At 41.5% G+C, this 20924-nt stretch overlaps 1 protein-coding gene across 1 annotated transcript; it reads right to left on the bottom strand.

Moving 5' to 3' along the window:
* Positions 1 to 4678: 4678 nt before the first annotated feature.
* Positions 4679 to 19664, bottom strand: ADARB1 (adenosine deaminase, RNA-specific, B1; the record flags this gene model as incomplete). The annotated part of the gene is given in 6 exon segments (XM_009587231.1): positions 4679 to 4768; positions 4806 to 4993; positions 5603 to 5751; positions 6266 to 6434; positions 9127 to 9241; positions 18643 to 19664. Coding segments are annotated over 6 exon segments (1733 nt in total), but the record flags the coding sequence as incomplete, so codon positions are not given.
* Between the last annotated feature and the right edge of the window lie 1260 nt (positions 19665 to 20924).

Genomic DNA, 20924 nt, shown 5'->3' with positions numbered 1-20924 from the left:
CCACCAGTCCACCACTTAGATCCTATTGATAACAACCTGGAGGATGGATGCACTTTCTCAACCTTTCTGCTGTTGACAATCACACTGCATTAAAAAAAGAGGGCAGAGAAACCAGAGACCGCACCAAATCAAGAGTCCTCCTCTCTTCCTTGCTGTGTCGTCACATTTCTGCTTTAGGCTACCATGTGCTCAGAGGCAAGGGTATCTACAGTGGATTCCTAAAAGGTCTATTGATTTCTTCATGACATGCAGCTGATTTCACAACTCTTGATACATAAAAAGGTAAGTAAAATTTAACTCTACAGCAACACTTTCACAGAGCGTGCTAGTGCACCTCTTGCAAAAAAAAACCCAGGTTGAAAATACACACTTCAGGTAAAAACTCTCCTCTGAACCTTCCAAACCCAAACTGCACAAAAGTTCTGTTACTTGCACTATTTTAGAGAAAACACAGAAATGAGGGGAGCCTAACAGCAGTAAGCAATAAAGCTTGATGTTAATATCAAATGTCTTGGTATCACTCTCAATAATTTTTATGTAGACAGCAGTATGGAGGAGCTGAGTCCCTACAATGGCGCATTTACAATGGCGTGCACATGGACTGGTGTCAGAATTCATCGCAGGAAAATGAATAGTCTCCTGCAACTACCAAAATGAGAATTTACTGTTGAAAAAATGAAGTTATATTTATGATAGACTGCAAAACCTGACAAAAACAAGTGTTTACAAAGTGCTGCTCTTACCAATATAATTTATAAACAGCAATGACTAGGAAGAAAGGAAAATTATTTAGTAGGCATTTTGTTTATGACAATCTTTTACTTGCAACTGATGGCAAGGGAGAGAAGGTGTCAACATGTGAGAAGATGTCAGACTATCCCCAGAAAGCATTTTGCCTCCTCACATGCATCTCCTGCTCTCCTCCATGACAGAGGTGCACAGCTCAGACAGCAGCTGTCTCGGGGAGGCAGCTGTCCCAAAGGCAGGCTTTGCTTACCAGAACACCAACAAGATTTCAAGGTCTTTTGAATTGCAACGCAAACCAAGAGATCCCCACGACCACTGTGCATCCAAGATGTGGGGCAACTTGCTTCTTAGCATGAGGGCATTGGAAGCCGCAGACCCAGGGGCTCTCGCTAGCTCTGAACAGAAGGCACTCGTGTTTGCAGTAGCTGTGCCCGTGGGTTTTCCTGCATGTTTCTGGTTTCCAAGACTGCTGTGTTCAGCCTGTCAAGTTTGAGGCTGGCAGCATCCCCAGGGATGCTTGCAGAGCCCTGTGGTGGCCTTCACCTCTGTAGCTTGGTGACAAGCATTTGTCTGTCTTTGCAACCACGTTCGCTGTGGTTCATCATTCATGTGCAGGGACACTTCTGTTGCTCAACTTCAATTCAGACCCTCACTCGGCAGGTTGTGATCTGCTTGCTGTGGACACCCATCTAGCTGGGTTTTACTCTCATCACCTGGCAGACAAATGGGCAGAGATGACTTCATTCAGCTAACTGCAATCTGGTTTCTTTTCTGATTTTAAATCCAATTTCTCTTTGTTTCCTTAAGAGACTAACTGAATCTCTACGACCAGCCCATGCTTTTCATGAGCCACAGCATAAACAGGCAGCAACATCTTTAAGTGGAGTGGAGTCAGAGCTTCTTTTACATCAAGTGGCTCGGTCAGCAGCCCACACCGTAAATCAATAGTGCAAGAAGTCCATGGTCTTTGACAGTAGCACTTCTCGCAAACATCTTTTTATTTATCCTGAGGTCAGATTTGCAATTACAGACAAGAGAATCTGTTTTCCCCTGTAGCTGTACCTAGGCTGGCAACTACACAATGCTGACTTGTCCCAGCTTTTCTGGTGTTGCCTGGAGTTGCTGCATATCAGTGAGCCTGGGCCAAGACTCAGGTCACTAGTTTGAGAGGTTACGTGATGCTAGATCTGGTTACTTAGATGCTACATCTTGGGCAGTGGTTTCCTCCACTTTCCCCTAAGTTTTTTACCTAGGTGTCACACAGCCACCACATATCAAAGTGAATACATTCACATCGGCCACTGTCACTTGGGTTAAGAACTGGTGAGGAGAACTGCTCTTTCTATTGCTGTTCAGAAATCACACCAGCTACGCCATGGAGCTTGCCACTTAGAAATAACTCTCAAACTCAAAGACAGATGGATGGGCATGGACATAGCTGCAGAACATGCAGCCTTTAATGAGCATGCATAGGATTTTAAGATGTGTTTGTGCAACTTCATCAGTGCCAAAAAACTAGGTGGTAGGGTCAAGAAGACAAAGCCATTGGGGAAATAAAGAGAAAGATTGAGTTACAAACTTTCATTCGGATTTCCCACGCTGAATAAGCACAAAACAAGGCCAGTGCACGGGCACGTGATGTTCTTTCACATAAAAGATTATCAGAAATAATATTTTCCCTTCTTTAGAGTAGAAGAGCACCAATGACTTCCCCTTTAGCAACTTGACCTATGCTAAAGCCCTTCTTAATTCCTACAGCCTTCCTGCCAGCGAAACGGGGTGAAGAAAAATTTTCTTCTTCTCAGGAAGACATTAGCTACAACTGGAATGTTTCATGAGAAGTTAAGTAATTATTTGAAGCCAAAAAACTTAAAATGAATGTGGGTGGAAAAACACATCAAAAGGAGAATGACAAAAATAGACATCATAAAGTACCATGGAACAAGGTTAGGATACATTTAAAATAAATGCATGTATATTAATGTCCCAAAACAGTTACTCTGGTCACAGAAACCACCCTAACACCATACTGCAGTGCCACCAAGCACTAATACACTAGGATAATCCTGTTCTAATGCTTTTGACCCAAATGGGATTACACTCATGGCCTTTCCATGTTTCTCACAATTTTTTTTGGATGTTCCTACCAGGCTCATGGGGGTGCTAGACAGCACACTGCAACAAAGCGCTCAGAGGCTGGAAATAACAGTTTGGATTATACATATAATCCACACAGATGAGGCTGTTCAGATACAAGGAGTTTTCCTGCTTGTGCAATCCTGTGCCCTGAATTTATCCTCGTCTTTTCCAGGCTGGGACTGTGAACCTTTGGGAAAGCTCAGTGGAAATTCACAGGGCTCAGGCATACTGGAGGACTGACTGCTGGACACTGCAGAGCAATGCATTCTTTTAAATGTAAATGGACAAAACACGGTCATAAGTGGCAGGGAAATGTAAAAAAAAAAAAAAAGAAAAGAAAAAAAAGAAAAGAAAAAAAAGAATATGAAAATTTGGGCCTCCTTACCCGTCATACAGTCTTTGTTCTGTGTCAAGGGGTTCTATTTGCTTCCTTCACTGGCACAAACAAAATTATTCCCATTAGCCCCAAGGAGAGGTGACAGCTAGCTACGCAAGCGAGAGATGGATTCTGTTCTGCATCACACAAAATCAACAAAATAGTCAAATGTGTTCTAGCTCAACAACTGTCTTCATTTTTTTTATTTGCACTAACAGCAATGACGATGTGATAAAAGAAGTCAAATGGCATGATTACCATGTCAGGTGGTTGGGAGAAGTCCCTGGCATGAAGCTGGGGAATTTATTTGGTGAATTTTATTGAAAATATTATAAAAGAAACTGAAATGTCATTTTTGTAGAATTACCTTTCAACAACCCACTGTCCTAGCTTCTGAAAGGCCCTATCCATTTATGTTAGGGGGTTTTAAACTAAAGTAAAACGTCTTCCTTCAGTAGAGATGCTGATTACTTGAGACAAGACTAGAGGAACAAAGTGATTACATAACCTTCCTCCTGTATTTTTGATTTGGCATAGGCAGTTCACAAGAATAGTTCCAACTAAAAACACTTAATAAATTTTGAATCAGGCTGACTGTGACTCGACAAAACAGCAGAGCTATTTTAATTAAAAAATAACTAAAATATCATCAGCTGAAAAACTTGGAATTTCTCATCTATTTTGCAAGAACACAGAGGCTGCAAACACACAGACTCATTTCAAAAAATTATGTTGCAACTCTCCCATACTTCTGATACTCGTTAAAGGATACTGCTGCTAAATTTTTTTGGGGGGGTAATCATTTATCCATTTATGATTTTGAAAAAAAAAAAAAATCTTTCAATCTTTGTCAAAAAGGACAACAAAGAAGGAATTGGATAAAATATAAATAAAAGCACTAGTATTGGAAACAAAATATTTAATCACAGTAAAAATATTAAAACTAAAATTAAAATAATTTTAAAGTTAAAAATTAAAAGTGCCCATCAATTAAGATTTTTTTAACTGGAACACTTCTTCCCTGTATAAAATAATACAAATCTAAATCTATCCATGGAAAATGTACGTATCTTTGATATCATAGAATCACAGACTGGTTTGGCTTGGAAGGGACCTTTAAAGATCATCTAGTCCAATCCCCCTGCCATGGGGGGGAAATGATGGGGCAAGGATGTATATAATCAGAGGAAGTTATCCAAATACAACTAATGTAATATATTTATTGCACTGTTTTGCTAATGCTATACTCCCTGGGGGCGGGGGGAGCATTCCTCTGCTATTTCCCAGTGACATAAATACAAAACAAAGCTGTCATGACTTGAAGTGGCTGGAATGATAGATAACGACTTCACCTTGCCTCTGAAGCCAGCAGAAGGTCTGACACCAATTGCAGGTGAAGAATTAGAGCTTTATTACTGGAGTTACAGCCACCCCCATGCTACGTCTAAGCAATGAAATAAGCCAATAAATAACCTGCACATTCACTGCAGGTATCATGCAACCCTCCTTTCTTTTCAGCAACAAAATGCAATAGCAAAGAAACCAATCATTCAATATCTCACCTCGCTATCTTGTCACTGCAGGACATAGTAAGTAGCCTTTCTCCTTGCAATACACCATCCCACGTCTGGATAGTGGTAGTAGAGCGCACGGGGATGGTCCCTTCCCCAGATTCTATTTTTGTCCGTAGCTGTCCTCTTGCTTTGCGGTTTGGATGCCTGTCCCCTTGATCTAAATGACAAAAATTACTTACAATCAGCTGAGAAACATTCTCAAAGTGTTTTACAGATAGCATTACAATAAGAAGAGTCAATTAAAGGTATTTGCCTGTGTAACTGCTGGCTTGTATAACAATTTTTATTGCTCCTTGCAAATTAGCTACAGCATCAGACATCTCTCACAAATACTGTCTTCTAAAACACACTTGCAATTCAACCAAGCTTTCCACGAAGGAGCAGTACATAGCAGGTAGCTCTTCAATTCTGTTCTGCACGTTCCAGCGTTAGAATGAAGTTAATGGACAGATCAAGAAAGGGGCAGGCAGACAACCACCATTAAAAGATGGAAACAGTGAAACAGTTCTGTTAGTTCTGTACAAGTACTTGCTGACTCACTGGCTTATCTCGGCTAGCATTCAGCCTCTTCAAGACCACACGGTGGATCAGTCTATACTTAACTTCTACCACACAGGAAGAACAGCTCAGATTTTTTTTGAAGAGATCTTTGTCTAACACACATCTACACTAAAAGGAAAGAAGACACCTAAATTTTAACTGTGCCACTTGTACATGCTCATAGAATACTTTAAACTTCCTTGCTTGAGTAGGACTGCTGTCATACCCTCTTGCGCTGCTTCGTGTGGTGAGAAAATCCTAGCGTCGCCACAAGGAGATGTGCTGATATAGAGATGAAACTGCACATTCTCCTTCAGCTTAAACCCGCCTCGCTCTGATTTGATAAAAATGGATTTTTGTTGATCTTCTTTATTGCTGAAACAGAGAATAAACCTAGAGTCAAAACTGACATTAACACATAAATAACCATAAGCTGGGCAGTCTTAATAGGCATTAAAAACAAACACACGATGTCTGGAAATTTTGTAGTATAAATCTGACAGTTATTACAATTAACAAAATTAAAAGACTATCGAGACAAGAAATAGAGAGCCCTTGACATCCCCAGACGTCAAGAGCTTTCAGGCATTTACCAACAAATGAAAAATCACCACCTTTTAGCACACTTGAGATTATTTTGATTTATGTGTTTACAGTTTACAAAATGATTCCCAATTATTTTTTCTGTCCTCCCCTCTCATGATTGACACCTAACTGAATACATGTTTTGTCAAAGTCAAATTTTAGGGCAAAGGGCCTGTGTTCTAAATTAAACATCCTAATGCAACAGGACAAGTGTTTCACATTGAAATAATTAAGACAGATGTTTTACACAGACACCTTTTCAATTCCATGTGATTAGCTCACCTTCCTTTTCCCTCCAGCTTACCTTAGATAAAGCTCAAGTTGTGTATACAGAAATTTAAGCAGGCACCGGCGAGATATAATTTCCGCATGGCAATCATTTAATGCAAGACCACGATCGCTCATGTATTCACCATTGATGCATTTTGTTCCTGTAGAAACACTTATTACTAGGGCATCTTTCACATCTGTACCTGCAAAACAAAATATCAGGAAGAAGATGCAATTAAAATCACAAATAATCTAGCAAGTGATCTTCCTGCAGAACCCAAACAAGGCTCCTTTTTTTTTTGTTTGCTTCTTTTGAAAAAAAGAAATTTTTTCTCCTGATACTTTCTTTAAAGCAAAAGCTCCACCCAGCCATGCCCTCCCTGTACCAGTACAGTCTATGGTTCTTGTGAGCTCTTCATGTTGGAGTTCAGACAAGTTAGAAACTGAAAACCTGCAGGGAAAAATTGCTGCTTCAGGAAGAGTTATTAAAGCCTAAGCTCCAAGACGATATTTTTTTCCTGAGCCCCAGGCAGCCAGCTAGCTTCCAGCATGTACCTTCTGGCCGCCTATGCAGATATTCACAGAGACTTTAGAAATCTGAAAGGCACTGATTTATTAAAACAGCAACAAGTTATGGAAGGGTATTAAGCCAACAACAGGAAAGGTAAGACTAGGGAATGAAGAAGTTTAAATACTTAAACCAATGTAAAGCTTATCAGCAGTATAATGCTTCTAGATGTGTAGTTCTTGGTATTAAATCATTCCGTACAATAGAATTAAAAAAATATTTTGGGTGTTTTCTATACAGAGAACTGTCTTTATCACACACACACAAAAAAAACGTCAGCTGCATGAAGGATTCAGAAAGACAGGTCAAAATATTACATCCCTCTAGCAAAACACTCAGCAAAAAAAGCCCCACAAGCCACACTAATTCCTCTGAAGCTCTCGAGGTCTCACCAGCAGAGGCAGATAGTGGCCAAGCCCTGCCAAATGCCTTCTGCTGTCTTCCTCCCACAGAATAGTTACTGCGGTATGGAAAAGCTGAAAAACCCCTTTCAACGCACCCCAAGCACCTAGAGTTGAGGATCCTCCCATAACCACCTGGCTGCACGACAACAGTGCCGATATAAGGGGCGTAACTAGTAACTAGCAAGGGAATTGGTAATTCAGTAATTAAAAGAGTAAATGAGACATGGACTGTTTGAGCTCTCACTCCTGATGAAATATACGGCCTTAAAAAAATGAACCTGAGCCCAGCTGCCCCCTCCTGCCCACAGGGCTGGAGGAGAAGACCATGGAGGAGAAGCAGGGAGCCACTTCACCCTACAACACAAGGCTGTGCAATGGGGTCATCTAATTCCAGGGGAGCCCCAGACACGTATCCATGCAAAGACGATTTTTAATTCTGTGTAAAGCTATTTCTTCAGTTAATCAAAATGTATTCACATGTTAATTAAGTCTTAATTCTTTGGTCACATGGCTCTTCTGGGAATTGTGGACACAGGACCGTAATTGCAATAAAAACTTGTTAAATATCACAAAATATATTAAATAAAACTACAGCATGCTCCTCACAGTGCTTTGCATTTGGGGCTAAAATACCACAGGAATGTTTTGGCTGTCGCTGAGCAGTGCTTGAGGAGCGTCAAGGCTTTCTCTCCAAACCTCCCAAAGGCCAGTGTGCTGGGGGTGGGCAAGAGGCTGGGAGGGGACACAGCTGGGACAGCTGAGCAACAGTGACCAAGGGATATCCCACACCATAAGTGTTGTGCTCAGCAATAAGAGCTCAGGGAAAGGAAGAGAGGACATTCGAGGTTATGGCATTTATCTACCCACGAGTCTTCTCGCCCTTCTTCCATTTTCTCCCCATGCCCCAGGAGAGGGAAGTGAGTGAGAGGCTGGGTGGGTGTTCGACTGCTGGCCAGGGTCAGCCCACCACGGACGTCTTGTGACAGAGTTTGGGCCACATCGTCCCTTTGTCACAGTCCCCTGTGCCTAGAGCATGCAGTTATCATCTACCCTAACGAGCACCCTCAGACCTCTCTGCTCTGTGGAGGAGGCCCCTACAAACATCCCCGCAGGAGGAAAGGGTTGGAGTTGCCCAAATCACCAAGAGAAGGCTGTACATTTATCACCGGTATCTGTCTGACTTGTAGAACTAATTGGGGACATTTCACGACAGGTCCAAAATGAATGTCCCATCAAGGGTTCTGATGGCTTGAAGACCAAGATAAATCTTAGCCTGAGGAAAATTCAGCAGCAGTGTGGTCTCAGATCAGCTTGGGGCACAACTCCACTGTTTTGGGTGATCTGGCAGAGCACAGATCTCGTGCCAGCAATCAGAGAACCACGATGTTACTGCTGCTTGTACGTGCACACCAGTGTCAGCTGCCAAAACATAAGCTGCTTTCTTCAGATATTTTTACTAAAATGACTGAGACACAAAGCACTAAGAATAAAATATAGCAAGAATAACTCTAACAAAGTGCAAAACCTTAAAAACTTGGAAAGCAAGCATAATTTCTTATATAATATGACCAAAACCAAGAACGCCATCTGTGTGACCGATGCAGTGAAATTTTTTTTAGATCTACTTTCAAAAAGTTGCATGATCAATTTTAAAAGGTACGTGTATCTTGTAGACCATGAGTTATCTCAGATGCCTCAATCAGGCAGAAGTCAGGAACTCTGTGTAAAGAGAAGTATTTGCAGGTCTAATTTTCCTGTAATTATCTTTAGCCAAGATTTAATTGCTATATTTAGTGCACCTTGAAGATTAAACAGTAAAAATATATTTCAATACTGGTTGATTGAAAAAACATCGTTTCCTACAGTGCAAGCAGAGCTCTTGTATTTAAGCAGTTAAAATAGTACTTTTTTTTCTTTCTTTACCTGTTGTCATCACAATTCCAGCAAGGACTTTCCTACGTGCATGTGGAGATGTGAAATTTTCTGTCAAATCACTGAATTTATCTACAACCAAGCGTGCAACAGCATCAGCTAAAACCTGTAGGATCACACAGAAATGCGCATTAGAAAATAAAAAAAAAAAATTAAAAATTACAGCAGCATTAAGTTATAAAGATTTGCACTTTTAAATGATTGACACAATAAATTAAACGAGTTTTTATTGTTCACTTTAAAAATGGATATTGAGGCATGAGTAGTATGCTGAGGAGGTGGCTGGGTCAAACTTTCAGGCATACTGAGCACTTGCAGCTCTTTTTAAGTGTAAGCAGAGCTCTGTGTGCTCCACGTCTATTAAAACAGGGTCAGACAGCTCTAAGCCAAGCATCGAAGTACCTAATGCTCATGATCGTTATGAACATTTGAGGCTTAAGAGAACAACTGGATAGACAGATAAGTCTATGCTTTCATGCTCAAACCTCAAAACACATCATTTCAGCATCCTCAACATTGGACCTGACAAGAAGATTGAAGTGCAAAAACCAGGCTCCTCAAACCAACATGTAAACCTTTTATAACAATTGAATTAATTATTTAGCTATTACATAAATAAGAACAAATCTGTTTTCAACACTGGTTAAACACTTTCTATTTCTTATTTTTACAAGACATACACAAATTTAGGAATAGAAAATGTTAATGTATAACCCAAAATAAGCTATCTTAAAATTAGGAAGGATTTATCTCTTTCATCTTCAGGAAAATGTGAACAATAACAGTCACAGCCTTGTTGTATCTTGCCAGCAGGGCTAGTAAGCAACGTTGGTCAGGCTGTAAGGGGGGCTAACTTCTAGTATTAAGGAAAACTTCAAAATACCAGTCCTGCTCTTGTTGAACGACAGTTCAGTTCAACACTGCAGCTAATCTCACCTGCTGTTTTTACGGCAGCTGGAATCATAACAGCTAGAAGGGATGAGTCAAGATCAAATTCTTGAATTTTCACCTGAAAAGAAACTGAAAACCAGGGCAATCTATGCAACAGCATCACTAGCACAGCTGGTTGTTCCCAAAGGAGTGGCTGAGAAAGGCAAGTTACATGCTAAATGGCATGATAAGCGGTCCCCAGGCTGGCAGGAGAGACAGGACAGCATGTCCTCGCCCATCTTCCACCAGCACCGGGACCGGCAGCCAGATAGGAGCAGCAAACAGCCAGGGATGGAGCTCAGGTCCCTGTCTCAGAGCACTAGGCATAAAGAACTTGATCTGGTTGTCCATGTGTTGGCACACAGCAGTATCTGAGATGTTCTGGGGTAACCACCTGGCCCACAGGTTGACACACCAGAAGGACACAGGTCCTGTGTCATACCTGCCAGCACCATGCAGATGTCTTAGATACCCAAGAGCATCCAACAAGGTGCTAAACCCACATATAAGCAACTATACCAAGCCCAAAAGGACATTTGTGTCTGAGAGTCTTCTGCTTACAAACTGTCTTTGGGCTCTCAGTAATGGAAGAAGATCACCACTCTCACCCCTCCAGAGGGCCCAAGGCAAATCAACAGGGCTGATGGCAGCGGCATACAGAGCTTGGGGGCACCCACTTGAAATGGTACGAACTCTTGAACACAATCAGTTCTAAAAACAGACTGCCAGGGTCAAAAAAAAAGAAAGAAAAGAAAAAGAGGGTTTGAAGGCTGCCAGCCTGATTCACCACCTTTTTCTTAAAAACGCTCATGAGAACTGACAGCCTAGAAATAAGGTAGAGGAGCTCTCAACATTAACTTCCTTCTGGAAAAGCTTTAGCAGCCAAGGAAGCAATAATTAAAGCTCATGTGTCAGGATTTCAGAGCTCGACAGCTTTTTCCAGAATCTGACTGGAGACAGTGACCAGCGGTCAGTGGTGACTGAGGTGACATCTGCACCAAGCGTTGGTCAATGTTTTGCAATTGCACAACTTGTAGAGTCAGAAGACTCTCAACATTGCAAATACAAATTTTCTTGATGCATTTGAATGGACTGCAACTCAGAAACTCTTATTAACAGATGGAGAAATTTTTCAGGAACGCAATTTTGCTCAGAGGCTACAAACATGTCTGGTCAGGCACTGATTTTCAAACAAGGTCTTTTTGCTGCTAGACCCAAAATTGTGTTACAATCTATGCTCTGACAGCACCATGACCACGCAGCACAAAATCTGCATTTAATTGTGCTAGTACGTACCTAATGCAGAAAGCTGAACTTCAAGGTAAATACACAAAAGAAAAATAACGAGAGACAGTTTTATTATCACCCTTTTTTTTTTTCTGCTCTACTTTACATCATGACATGTTGGACAGGAGAACACGGCTGGCAGCTGAGAAGCTACAAGGCAATGTAAAATCATGCTGAGTGACATTATGATGGAATATCCTAGTGAAACAAACTTTTCCAAGTAGGGATGGACCCGATCTACAAAGAGAATACATACTTCACAGAGGCTTCAAAGCCTGCCAGAAAGGCTTGCCATCCAGGTAATAAACAATATGGGTCACCCCTTCTCCAAAAAAAAGTGACCATGATGACTGGTAAACTGGAGGAGTCTTCTCCAACTCTGAGCTAAACAAAACCACAAAGTTCTGCACATACCAGAAATGGTGATTCCAAAATGCTGAACCAAAACTGTCTGGTTGCCAAGGATGAACATAGAGGAATGCTTCTTCCAGGACCACCAAACATGGGTAACTCACTACACAGATCCTCAACCTACCCAGCCAAAAGGAGGCTGATCTGCATTCACCCATTCCCTGGGGGAACGAGGGCTGGCTTAAGGAGGTTCTCACCAAGAGGTGGGAACTGAAACTGCAAGGCATTTCTGGGAAGAAACTCATGGCCAACTTCCAATACTGCTGACAAAAAAGCTACTTGAACACCAATTGGGTAGGATGGCTGCATACAGGGTGGACACATTAGCTTTTTCCAAAAGGATTATTTTTTTCACATAATAAGCAAAGCAGAGGAAACTGTGGTGCTGGTATACAAGTAAGAACATGGTGAGTCCCTCTGGGAAGATGTAAGCTGGCACAGAAGGATGGGTTGGGGCTGCATCTCAAACAGCGTGGAACTAAGCTGCTGCCAAGGAAACCTAAAAACGCTTGAATGAACATGAAGCCAGACACTGGGGAGGGCTGATAAGAAGAACTACGTAGAACTCAAGCAAGAAAAATGACCGCTAGAGATGGAAACAATACAGGATAAACTGTAGGGGAGGGGGGAAAAAATCACTGCCAGAAAACAGGCAGATACATTAAAGATTTTTTTATTCTATTTGATACTCAAGTTGTGTGACAACAGGTGGGTGGTGAGGAATAAACACTATTACATGTCTACAGATTTAGTTATTAAGCTGTTGGTCTTTTATAAGAACACTTACCCGATAAATAAGAATTATCCTTTTCTCCCAGGTGGTCTATTACATTAACATAGTTAAGAGTCACTAAGAGCATGGAAGAGATGGGAATAAGGCAGGCTATCAACAGACCACTGCAGCACTGGGAACAAGACTTACTGGCCTAAAATGATATCCTTACTGTCCCCATCTCAAAACCAAGGACTTGAAGCTGTCTCCATATCAAGCCCAGGCTGCTGACAGGGCTGGGTAGGGATCTTTCACTTCTCATTCTGACTCTACTCCCTTTCGTATAAATAAATATTAATTGGGACAGAAATTGAACGCGTATCTCACCTTCTCAGTGAGTGCCCTAACATCTGACACGCAGTCTCTCTGCCCCTGCTCCTGCATTAAATCATTATTCAAAGATGGTAATTCAAAAAAAGAAAGACCTAAAATAGCTGACAGTTTGTTCGTTAAGGCATGTGTGCTCAAAGCGATTTTGGGTGCATTGTTCTCTTCTCTGATGAAGTTACAGTGAATCCACTTCTTTTCTACACATACAGACTGATTCTGGTTAACATACATATTGCAGCAATGTTGTAGCAGAACCCCCCTGACCATCCATGTTTTAAAATATTCTGAGGCTGATGAAGTTCAGGTTTGTCTGGATCCGAAGGAAGACCTTGGCAGGCCACAGAGATCACCCCAGGTGAATGCTGGTGAGCACCCACGTGGTGGAACCAAAGGCAGCGGGAGCAGGGGCACTGCGTGGGCTGACAGCACCCAACTCTCACTGGAGACCTGACCCAAGACCTCCCAATCTTTTGTGCTCTCCTTGGATCTCCAGTGATCCTTTTCAAGTACAAATGTTCTCCCTCAGCTTTATTTCTTCTTACCTTCACAGTTTAGGGCTTATGTGAACTTTCACAAGCTGATGAGCAGTGGCAGTGCCCACAGTAGGTAAAATCAAAGTCCATTATCTCTCTGACAGTGAACAGCACACACAATTCAGAGAAGGTGCAAACATATGCACACTAATAAAACAGGGTAATTATTTTCTAGTGCTCCAAAGTTTCCTGTATTTATTTAAAGGAACTGCTACCTGGCAGTAGATTCTCTCCCTGCTTATGCAAATGTATCTTTTACATTTCTGCCAATTCCACAGCAATTATTCCAACATATTACTCATTAATTCCCATAAACAAATTCAGTATTATCTTTTTGCTAGGTTTGAATCTGTTACATTCTCATTCTCCTGTATACACGAAGCAGTCTATTGCAATAAACTGCCTAGAGCTCTGCAGAAGCAGTTTTCCCAGATCTCTGATCATTTTCATCATTAATTTGTATACCTTTTCTATATTTGCATACTTCTTTTATAGTTTCCCCCCACCCCAGGTTGAAGCAGGATTAACATAGCACTTCAAGTAAAAGTAGCCATTGCAGTACTGATTCTCATTCCATTCCTTCTGCTTAACGTTTTGTTTCAATGTCTGTCCACAATGATATACAGGATAAATTGAATTTGCAACACAATTAGGTGAATGATTAAAAGTATCCCCTTAGTGGATTCTTTAAAAATTAATTTCATCTGCAGCCACATTGCTTATTTGTCTAAAGCAAGTTGCTTTCTCTCACAATAGTCCAGCTTTCACTAATCTAAATAACTCTATTTTTAAGCTTCAATATTTACAATTCCAATTCTCTAATTTCCACCTCTTTGCATCCTGACTAATCAGCTATCTTTTTAAGTAAACAGTTTGAGGAAATCTGGGAAATACCATTATAAAGCTTATATGGAGGTTTTCCTAACAGAGGCCATCAGTGCCCCAAAGAGGACGTCTCCACCAGCAGGTTCCTACCGTCTGATGGAAACCATTTCCATCAGTAATGCCAGGAGCCTGGACCAGCAGACTTCACTGAAAGTCACCAAGTGCCCTAGGGCACACCAGGATGCATGCCACACGTTTCAAAACAAACAAGATGAGACTCTTCTTCCCGCAATACATACTTAAACAGTGGAACTTACTGCTACAAGATGCTGTGGAAGCTAAAAGATTACAGAAATTCAAGAAACGGTTGAAGTTCATGAGGGAAAACAATAACCCATCAAGGACTCTCAGATGGAAAGACACCATTTCTGGGTGAGAAAATCCTTGAGACACAAACTGCCGAATGTTAGAAGCACGTACTGGGGAAGTACTGCTATCAATATGCCCTTTTCTCAGTTTTTTCCAAGGCATTTGGTACTGGCCTGAGTACTTCTTTTAGGGACAGCACCATCCCACCTTTGACAGAGGTGTGAGACCCCTCATGGCCTTCCTTGGGAAGCAGGGAGCATATAAGGGAAAAGAAGGAAAGGAGAGAAAACAAGTGATCTCTGGGAGACTTCTCTCTGGGTGATAAAGAGATCAAAAATGAAGAAATAGGGAAGTCCAACAGAGCATCCGCTGCTCCTGAGATGTCCAAGGATGTCCTCGTACCACCCCCTGAGATGTGCAAGGTGCTGCTCAGCAGCAGGACTGGCTCCGTGAATGGAGACAGCCCCAGCTGGCACCAGCATCCCCTGCAAACCTCCTGCTTCCCAGTGCTGGGGCTGCTGGCAGGGACATGGCACTGGCGATGGGATGACGTGAGAGGGAGCTTTTGCCTGGCCCAGTGTGGCTCTTGCTATGGTAGAGTGCTCAGCAATACTCTTTTCCCCAGAAATGAGATTTGGACTTCGCACTAACAGTTTTCAAAAACCTGATCACATCGACTTCTACGCTTCATCTATAAACATGTGACCCCTTTGTTTTCAGAAGTGGTTTTAAAAGACTGTTCACATTTCGCTGTCTTCTCCAGTTCTCATCACCTACCAACTCTGCAGACCTATGACAAGCCATGCATTTAAACTTTTTAATGATATTAATCTAAGTATGCTGAAACATGCAGTTTTCTCCCATGGAAAAGAATAAAACTTGAAGGACACATTTTAGAGCCCTTGGTACATCCTGTGGCTTAGTGCAGAATACAGGTCACCCCCTTGCATCGAGGAGTGGGAGGTAAAGAGAGGACGGCTATCAATTTACAAAGTGTAGCTAACCATAAAAATATTTTCTTTGTTTTGGAGAGGCAAGTCCCTATAATGCAAGACTGACAACCTCTTCTATTTTAACACGCTGCCAAGGTAATAAATGCACGAGAGCTGATTTTTTCAGCAGGGCATTTTCATCCGCTCTGAGGCACATGTTGAGTGACTTACTGGCGTTAACTCACTTTCCCAGCAAAGAGATTTTCCTCACCACAGGCAACATTGCTTCGTCCCTCACAAAAGGTGAAGCTGTAAGCAAGCAGGTAAGCTTCCTTTGCAGAGACTGGTTTTAAATGTATTAAACCATGGGATCAGCACCTCGATAACCCACTCTACAGACCATAAGATTATACCTACGCCCATTTTACAAGCTGATTTCTGATGTCAACTGCCCTTCTGCACTATTTGATAGCTTGCACGTGTATTTCCGTATTTAATTTCCCCCGGGGTGCCTGCAGTTATTGGGAGGTGTGGGATCACGGGTGTGCATTTCAGCCGATACTCACGACCACCTCCGGAGCAGGGATCATCTATTCTCTCCTCTCGACTCTTTCCGCTCTATTATTTTTTCTCACGAGGCACCACAAATTAACACACCAGCTACAGGCAGGTTTTGAACCTGCCACCCAGGCAGTCAATTCCAACACCGTCATCGGCACCACCACACTGTACTTTTATTATTTCCACTGAGCATTTGGTATTTGGATTTTTCCTCCCCTTGCATGTTTCTAGCTTCCATCTTTTTCCAACCCAATCAGCATTTTATTTGGTCTATGGGTTATAACAAATCCTATCCTCGTTTACATCATTCCTGTGCTCTCCAATGTTTGCAACTTCACCCACTTTAGGATTATCTCCAAATTTAACATCTTTACACATCCTGAGTAAACACTCTGTAAAAAAATAAAACAGCTTACAGAATTAAAAAAAAAAGAAGATAAATAAAGCAGGACCTGAAAACATCACAAATGCTTAAATCCCTTATTAATCATTACTAGATACCAGACCAAAATCACTAATATGTAACAGACCTTGATATAAGTCCAATAACTTGACAGCTAATTATAATTTAAAGGAGGGTAATACAACACAGCGAAGTGCAGAAAGGACGACGTCATCCTGATCACAAGCTGATCAAAAGCCTCTGAATAAATAACTGACTTTGAATCGGGTCTACACGAGGCAGTACCAGCAACCTCCCCCTTCCCACCCAGCGTATTTGGCAGTACTCCTAAAGCCCACCAGGTTCTCCTCCACACCGCAGCAGCCTTTTTCTGTGCACACCTATAAGACAGGTGAAACGCAAGCTAGCCCTGGGGCATGCTTTGTTGTACAAAACATGGGTATCAAGGTTAGTGCAGGAGCACTCGAAAAAATTAAAAACAGTGTTTACGTGGGTTGCTTTTTTGTTATTTAACACCATACCCTAGGCTTGAATGCCCTGATCATCCCATAAGCTCTGGGACAGCTACCTGGGAGACTCAATCAAAACCTGACGAAGGCAAGGAGCTCAGAAAAACCCAGCACTGCCCAGTGCTCCATCGAAGTCCCCTGAAGAAAAGAGGCTGTGTAAGCTGTTATACGCTGGGCTGCTGGGTGGAGAAACAACTTTACCCTCTCAGAATGACACTTCTTTCACGTCTCACCTCTTTCCCACTTCCCTATTGCAGTTCCAATTTTCACCATTTTACTGATTCAAGAACTAAAAACACATACATTACTGGCAGTAAAAGTTTTTTGGTGTCTGGGGCCAAATCTACTTTTAAAAGCACAGCAGAGAATGCAGTCTGAAATTACTGAATCTACTGAAATTACTGAAGGAATCACAACTACCTGAAATAGCACAATCCTAGATTTGAAAATGAAGGAAACATTCATCAATAATGCAATAATTGTGCAACATTAAAAAAGAAAGCATATAGAAATTTCTAAACGATGCATATTCTCCATGCATTTTTAGAAAACAACATACTTAAAATAGTGACAACATCTACTACCACTCTTTAACCCTACTTTATGAAATCAGACCAGTATCTTATAATTTTAATGAAATCTAAAACAATGTTTTTGAGATAGAAAAGGTCAAAGCCTTGAAATTCTCATAATAAACAGATAGAAAGTTGCAAAAAAGTCACAGGCAAGTATTTGAATTTAGACAGGCATATAATATCATTAAAAAGATCCAAGGGACACAGCAGAAAGAGGGTAGTCAAACAATCATTACTGTAGTTTGACTGGGGAGAAACACAAGCAAGCAAATAAGGGAGAATTTTTCTTCATTGAAAAAATAAAAAATTACTCCATCCTAGCTACTTTAAATTTCTGATCAATGTCTGGAATGTTTGATACTTTCCCTAGTTCATTAATTATTTTATTTAAACTATTTCTCATCGAAATTTACTTGCCTAAGTAACTCACGTATCCTTACTAACTCATTTGATTAGAGCACAATCCTTTAGATGACAGCTATTTAACCACGCATCTTGGATACATGCACTGCGAGTGTGTCGTTTATTTAGACCCTGGAAATACGTGGCGATTGCATCAGCCTCACTTAATCTGTCCTTGACTTCCATTATTCTGCTCTGTTAATGCCAACAATTTCAGTTTGCAGAACAGAATGATTTTCTTCTCTGCTAAAAACTGTTGTATCAAATAATAATTTTACTTAAAGCAGTAATTCTGACTTGAACTCCATCTAAGTCTTGCTGCCTAAGACGAGCAAGATGCAATTCAACCCTTCCTCAGCACAAACCACAATCCAAGCTGGCATTGCACTGGGATTAGTGCTCTCTTACATGACATGATCAAGGCTGAAAGCAGCAGCAACAAAGTCTCCTTTGTGTCCAACAGAATACAAAGAGTTCATGCAATTGTCAGAAGCCATAAGTGGATAAATCACCTAATACATATATACATATATATATATATATGCACACACGCATCTATAGAAGCGGAATAAACAGCAGAAAAGCTGTTCAATCTGATTCAATACGCATGACTTGGCTACTCTTGGTCATTACCCAAAGACATCAACAAAACCCAAAGGGCTTCTCACCTGTGGCAAGTGTAACTGGAGCCCCTCGCTGGGAATGGGCTGTCGAGATGGGGTCTGGTCCAGCTGCATGTTAAACAAGGATGCCAGGGCCGACTGAGCGGCCCGAGCTTTTGCCAGCTTTTTATTCCTTCCCGAGCCTTCAAAAGTCTGACCGTCCACCGCCACAGCCATGACAAAGTTTTTGGCGTGGCTCTCCCCGCTCTCCGAGAGAAACTCGTACTTCAGCCCTGGCCGCAGCTCGTTGAGGATCATGACGGGGTTCTTCCCGCTGGCGGAGGGGTAGGGCGATGGCACGGGGAGAGGCGACTGGGAAAGGCTGCTGGCTACAGCAGACGACGGCAAACCGTAGTCCCCACTAGAGCTAAAGGACCCATCCCCGTTGGACCCTAGGTAAAAGGAAGCATCAGAAGGGACCGGTGTTTCGAACCCATTGAAAAGGGTGTCGGGGAAGTCCGCTTGGTCAGAGGTGAAGTCCGTATTGACTGACAGAGTCCTCCCCATTGCCAGGTGCGCTTCCGAGGCGTTTGGAAACTGGACAAAAGACCGCAGAGCCTTCTCGGCGGCGTGAAGCTTAGCTTTCTTTTTCGTCGGGCCAGACCCCTCAAATACCTGCCCGTTTACTTCAACTGCCATCACAAACATGGGGGCATGGACTGGCCCCGTCTGGGAGAGGAGTTTGTACTGTAAACCGGGTTTAATCTCATTAAGTTGCATCAGGGCATTCTTTGGCAGAACAGGGCCAGGCGTTTTCTTCCTCTTCTTCGGCCGAAATTTGGAGTGGCCGTTGTTGCCCTCCTCCAAAGGACGCTTTCTGCTGCTGCTGCCACCGCCATTGGAGAGCTGCGTCCCCTCCCCGGCACCTTGCCCACCGCCGTCCTTGGGGGGAACGTTGTCCACGTTGCGGTTTTCTTTAACATCAGTGCTGCTCGAACCTGCGGTGCCCAGAAAGAGTAACTTACAATGCCTTCGTTGCAGGATCTTGTAAATGCAAAATTTATAGATTCCTTTATCTCTCTTTGTAACTGGTTAAGTGATGTGTGCTCACAGGTTAAATGTTTTGAAATACAATCAGAGAAAATAATAATGCAATACAACCTCTCGATAATTCAAGAAATAACACACTCAAGAATGATTTTCAAAGTCTGCACTTGATACAATCATATAGCAAAAAAACACTGCAGCTTTTTTGGGTTTTTGCATTTAAATCACACTGGAACAAAACTTTTACTCATAAGTTACATTTGGCCTGAAAAATGCTTTAAACCAGAAATATAAGTTATAGTAGCATACGCCTATAAAACAAAGAACTGCCATTAGTAAAATAAAAATGGATGCTTAAGACCAGTACTAGGAGATGGATATTTAATTCTACTTTATTCTTATTTTAGTCATGTTACATTTTTTTCTTAGTGATTTTGTTGCTCAAATTGAGAAATGGCATAAATAAAACCTGAGCCATGAAAAATTAGGCAGCTCTTTGGTAGGCACCATGACTGAAGAGTGTTTGAATGCTTTTGTTTCTCTTTAGCTACTCCATATTCTCCAAATTCAATTCTTTTTCACACCTTTCCTAGATGTTCATTTCACCTCACCCTAATTTGCTTAGGAACTACAGCTGCCCGCTGTGCCAGCATGACCACAAGACTAATTTATGTGTATATACACAGACTTCTACTAAGAAACCTTATATTTGTCATTTACAAGCTGTTTGGTAATTCCCTGCAAAGTAAGAAAACTGCTGTCACAGCACTACACACCCAAAAATCATGATAAAGATCCTGTCTTAAGACTATGCAGAATACAAGAAGTGTGACAAAAGCTGTGCAATCACAATGACGATATTTTAATGGGGAAAAAAGGCATTGTAATATTAATTTAATGATTTATTGTCTACAGTAGAAAGTTGGGGTAATGGTATGTCAGAGGTATATTTAAAGAATTATATTTGCTATAACTGCAAAGACCTCATTTTTACCCTGATAAAGAAATTAAGGAAATTAATTATTTGTGCTTTATGCTGGCATTTGTGAATGAAAAGGCAAATTTACTAAGTCAAGTATTTCTAACTCTTCTGTTCCAAAATTTCAAAATACCTATATTACATCTATACTGATACTAGGTGATAAATATTAATTGAAATGAGAGCAAACCAAGGTGGAAGCTCTCTTTCACAGTGACAAATTGCAGCCACACTTCATGTCTTCCCTAAGAATCCCCTACCATGCACACATCACTTCGCCCAGGTTACAAAGCTGATGGAATGGTTACTAAATTTTCATTTA

This window comes from Fulmarus glacialis, unplaced genomic scaffold (genome assembly GCF_000690835.1).
Source record: "Fulmarus glacialis isolate BGI_N327 unplaced genomic scaffold, ASM69083v1 Scaffold39841, whole genome shotgun sequence".
Lineage (NCBI taxonomy): Eukaryota > Metazoa > Chordata > Aves > Procellariiformes > Procellariidae > Fulmarus > Fulmarus glacialis.
The sequence above is the reverse complement of the archived record's forward strand: the minus strand, read 5'-3'. Positions and strand labels throughout refer to the sequence as shown.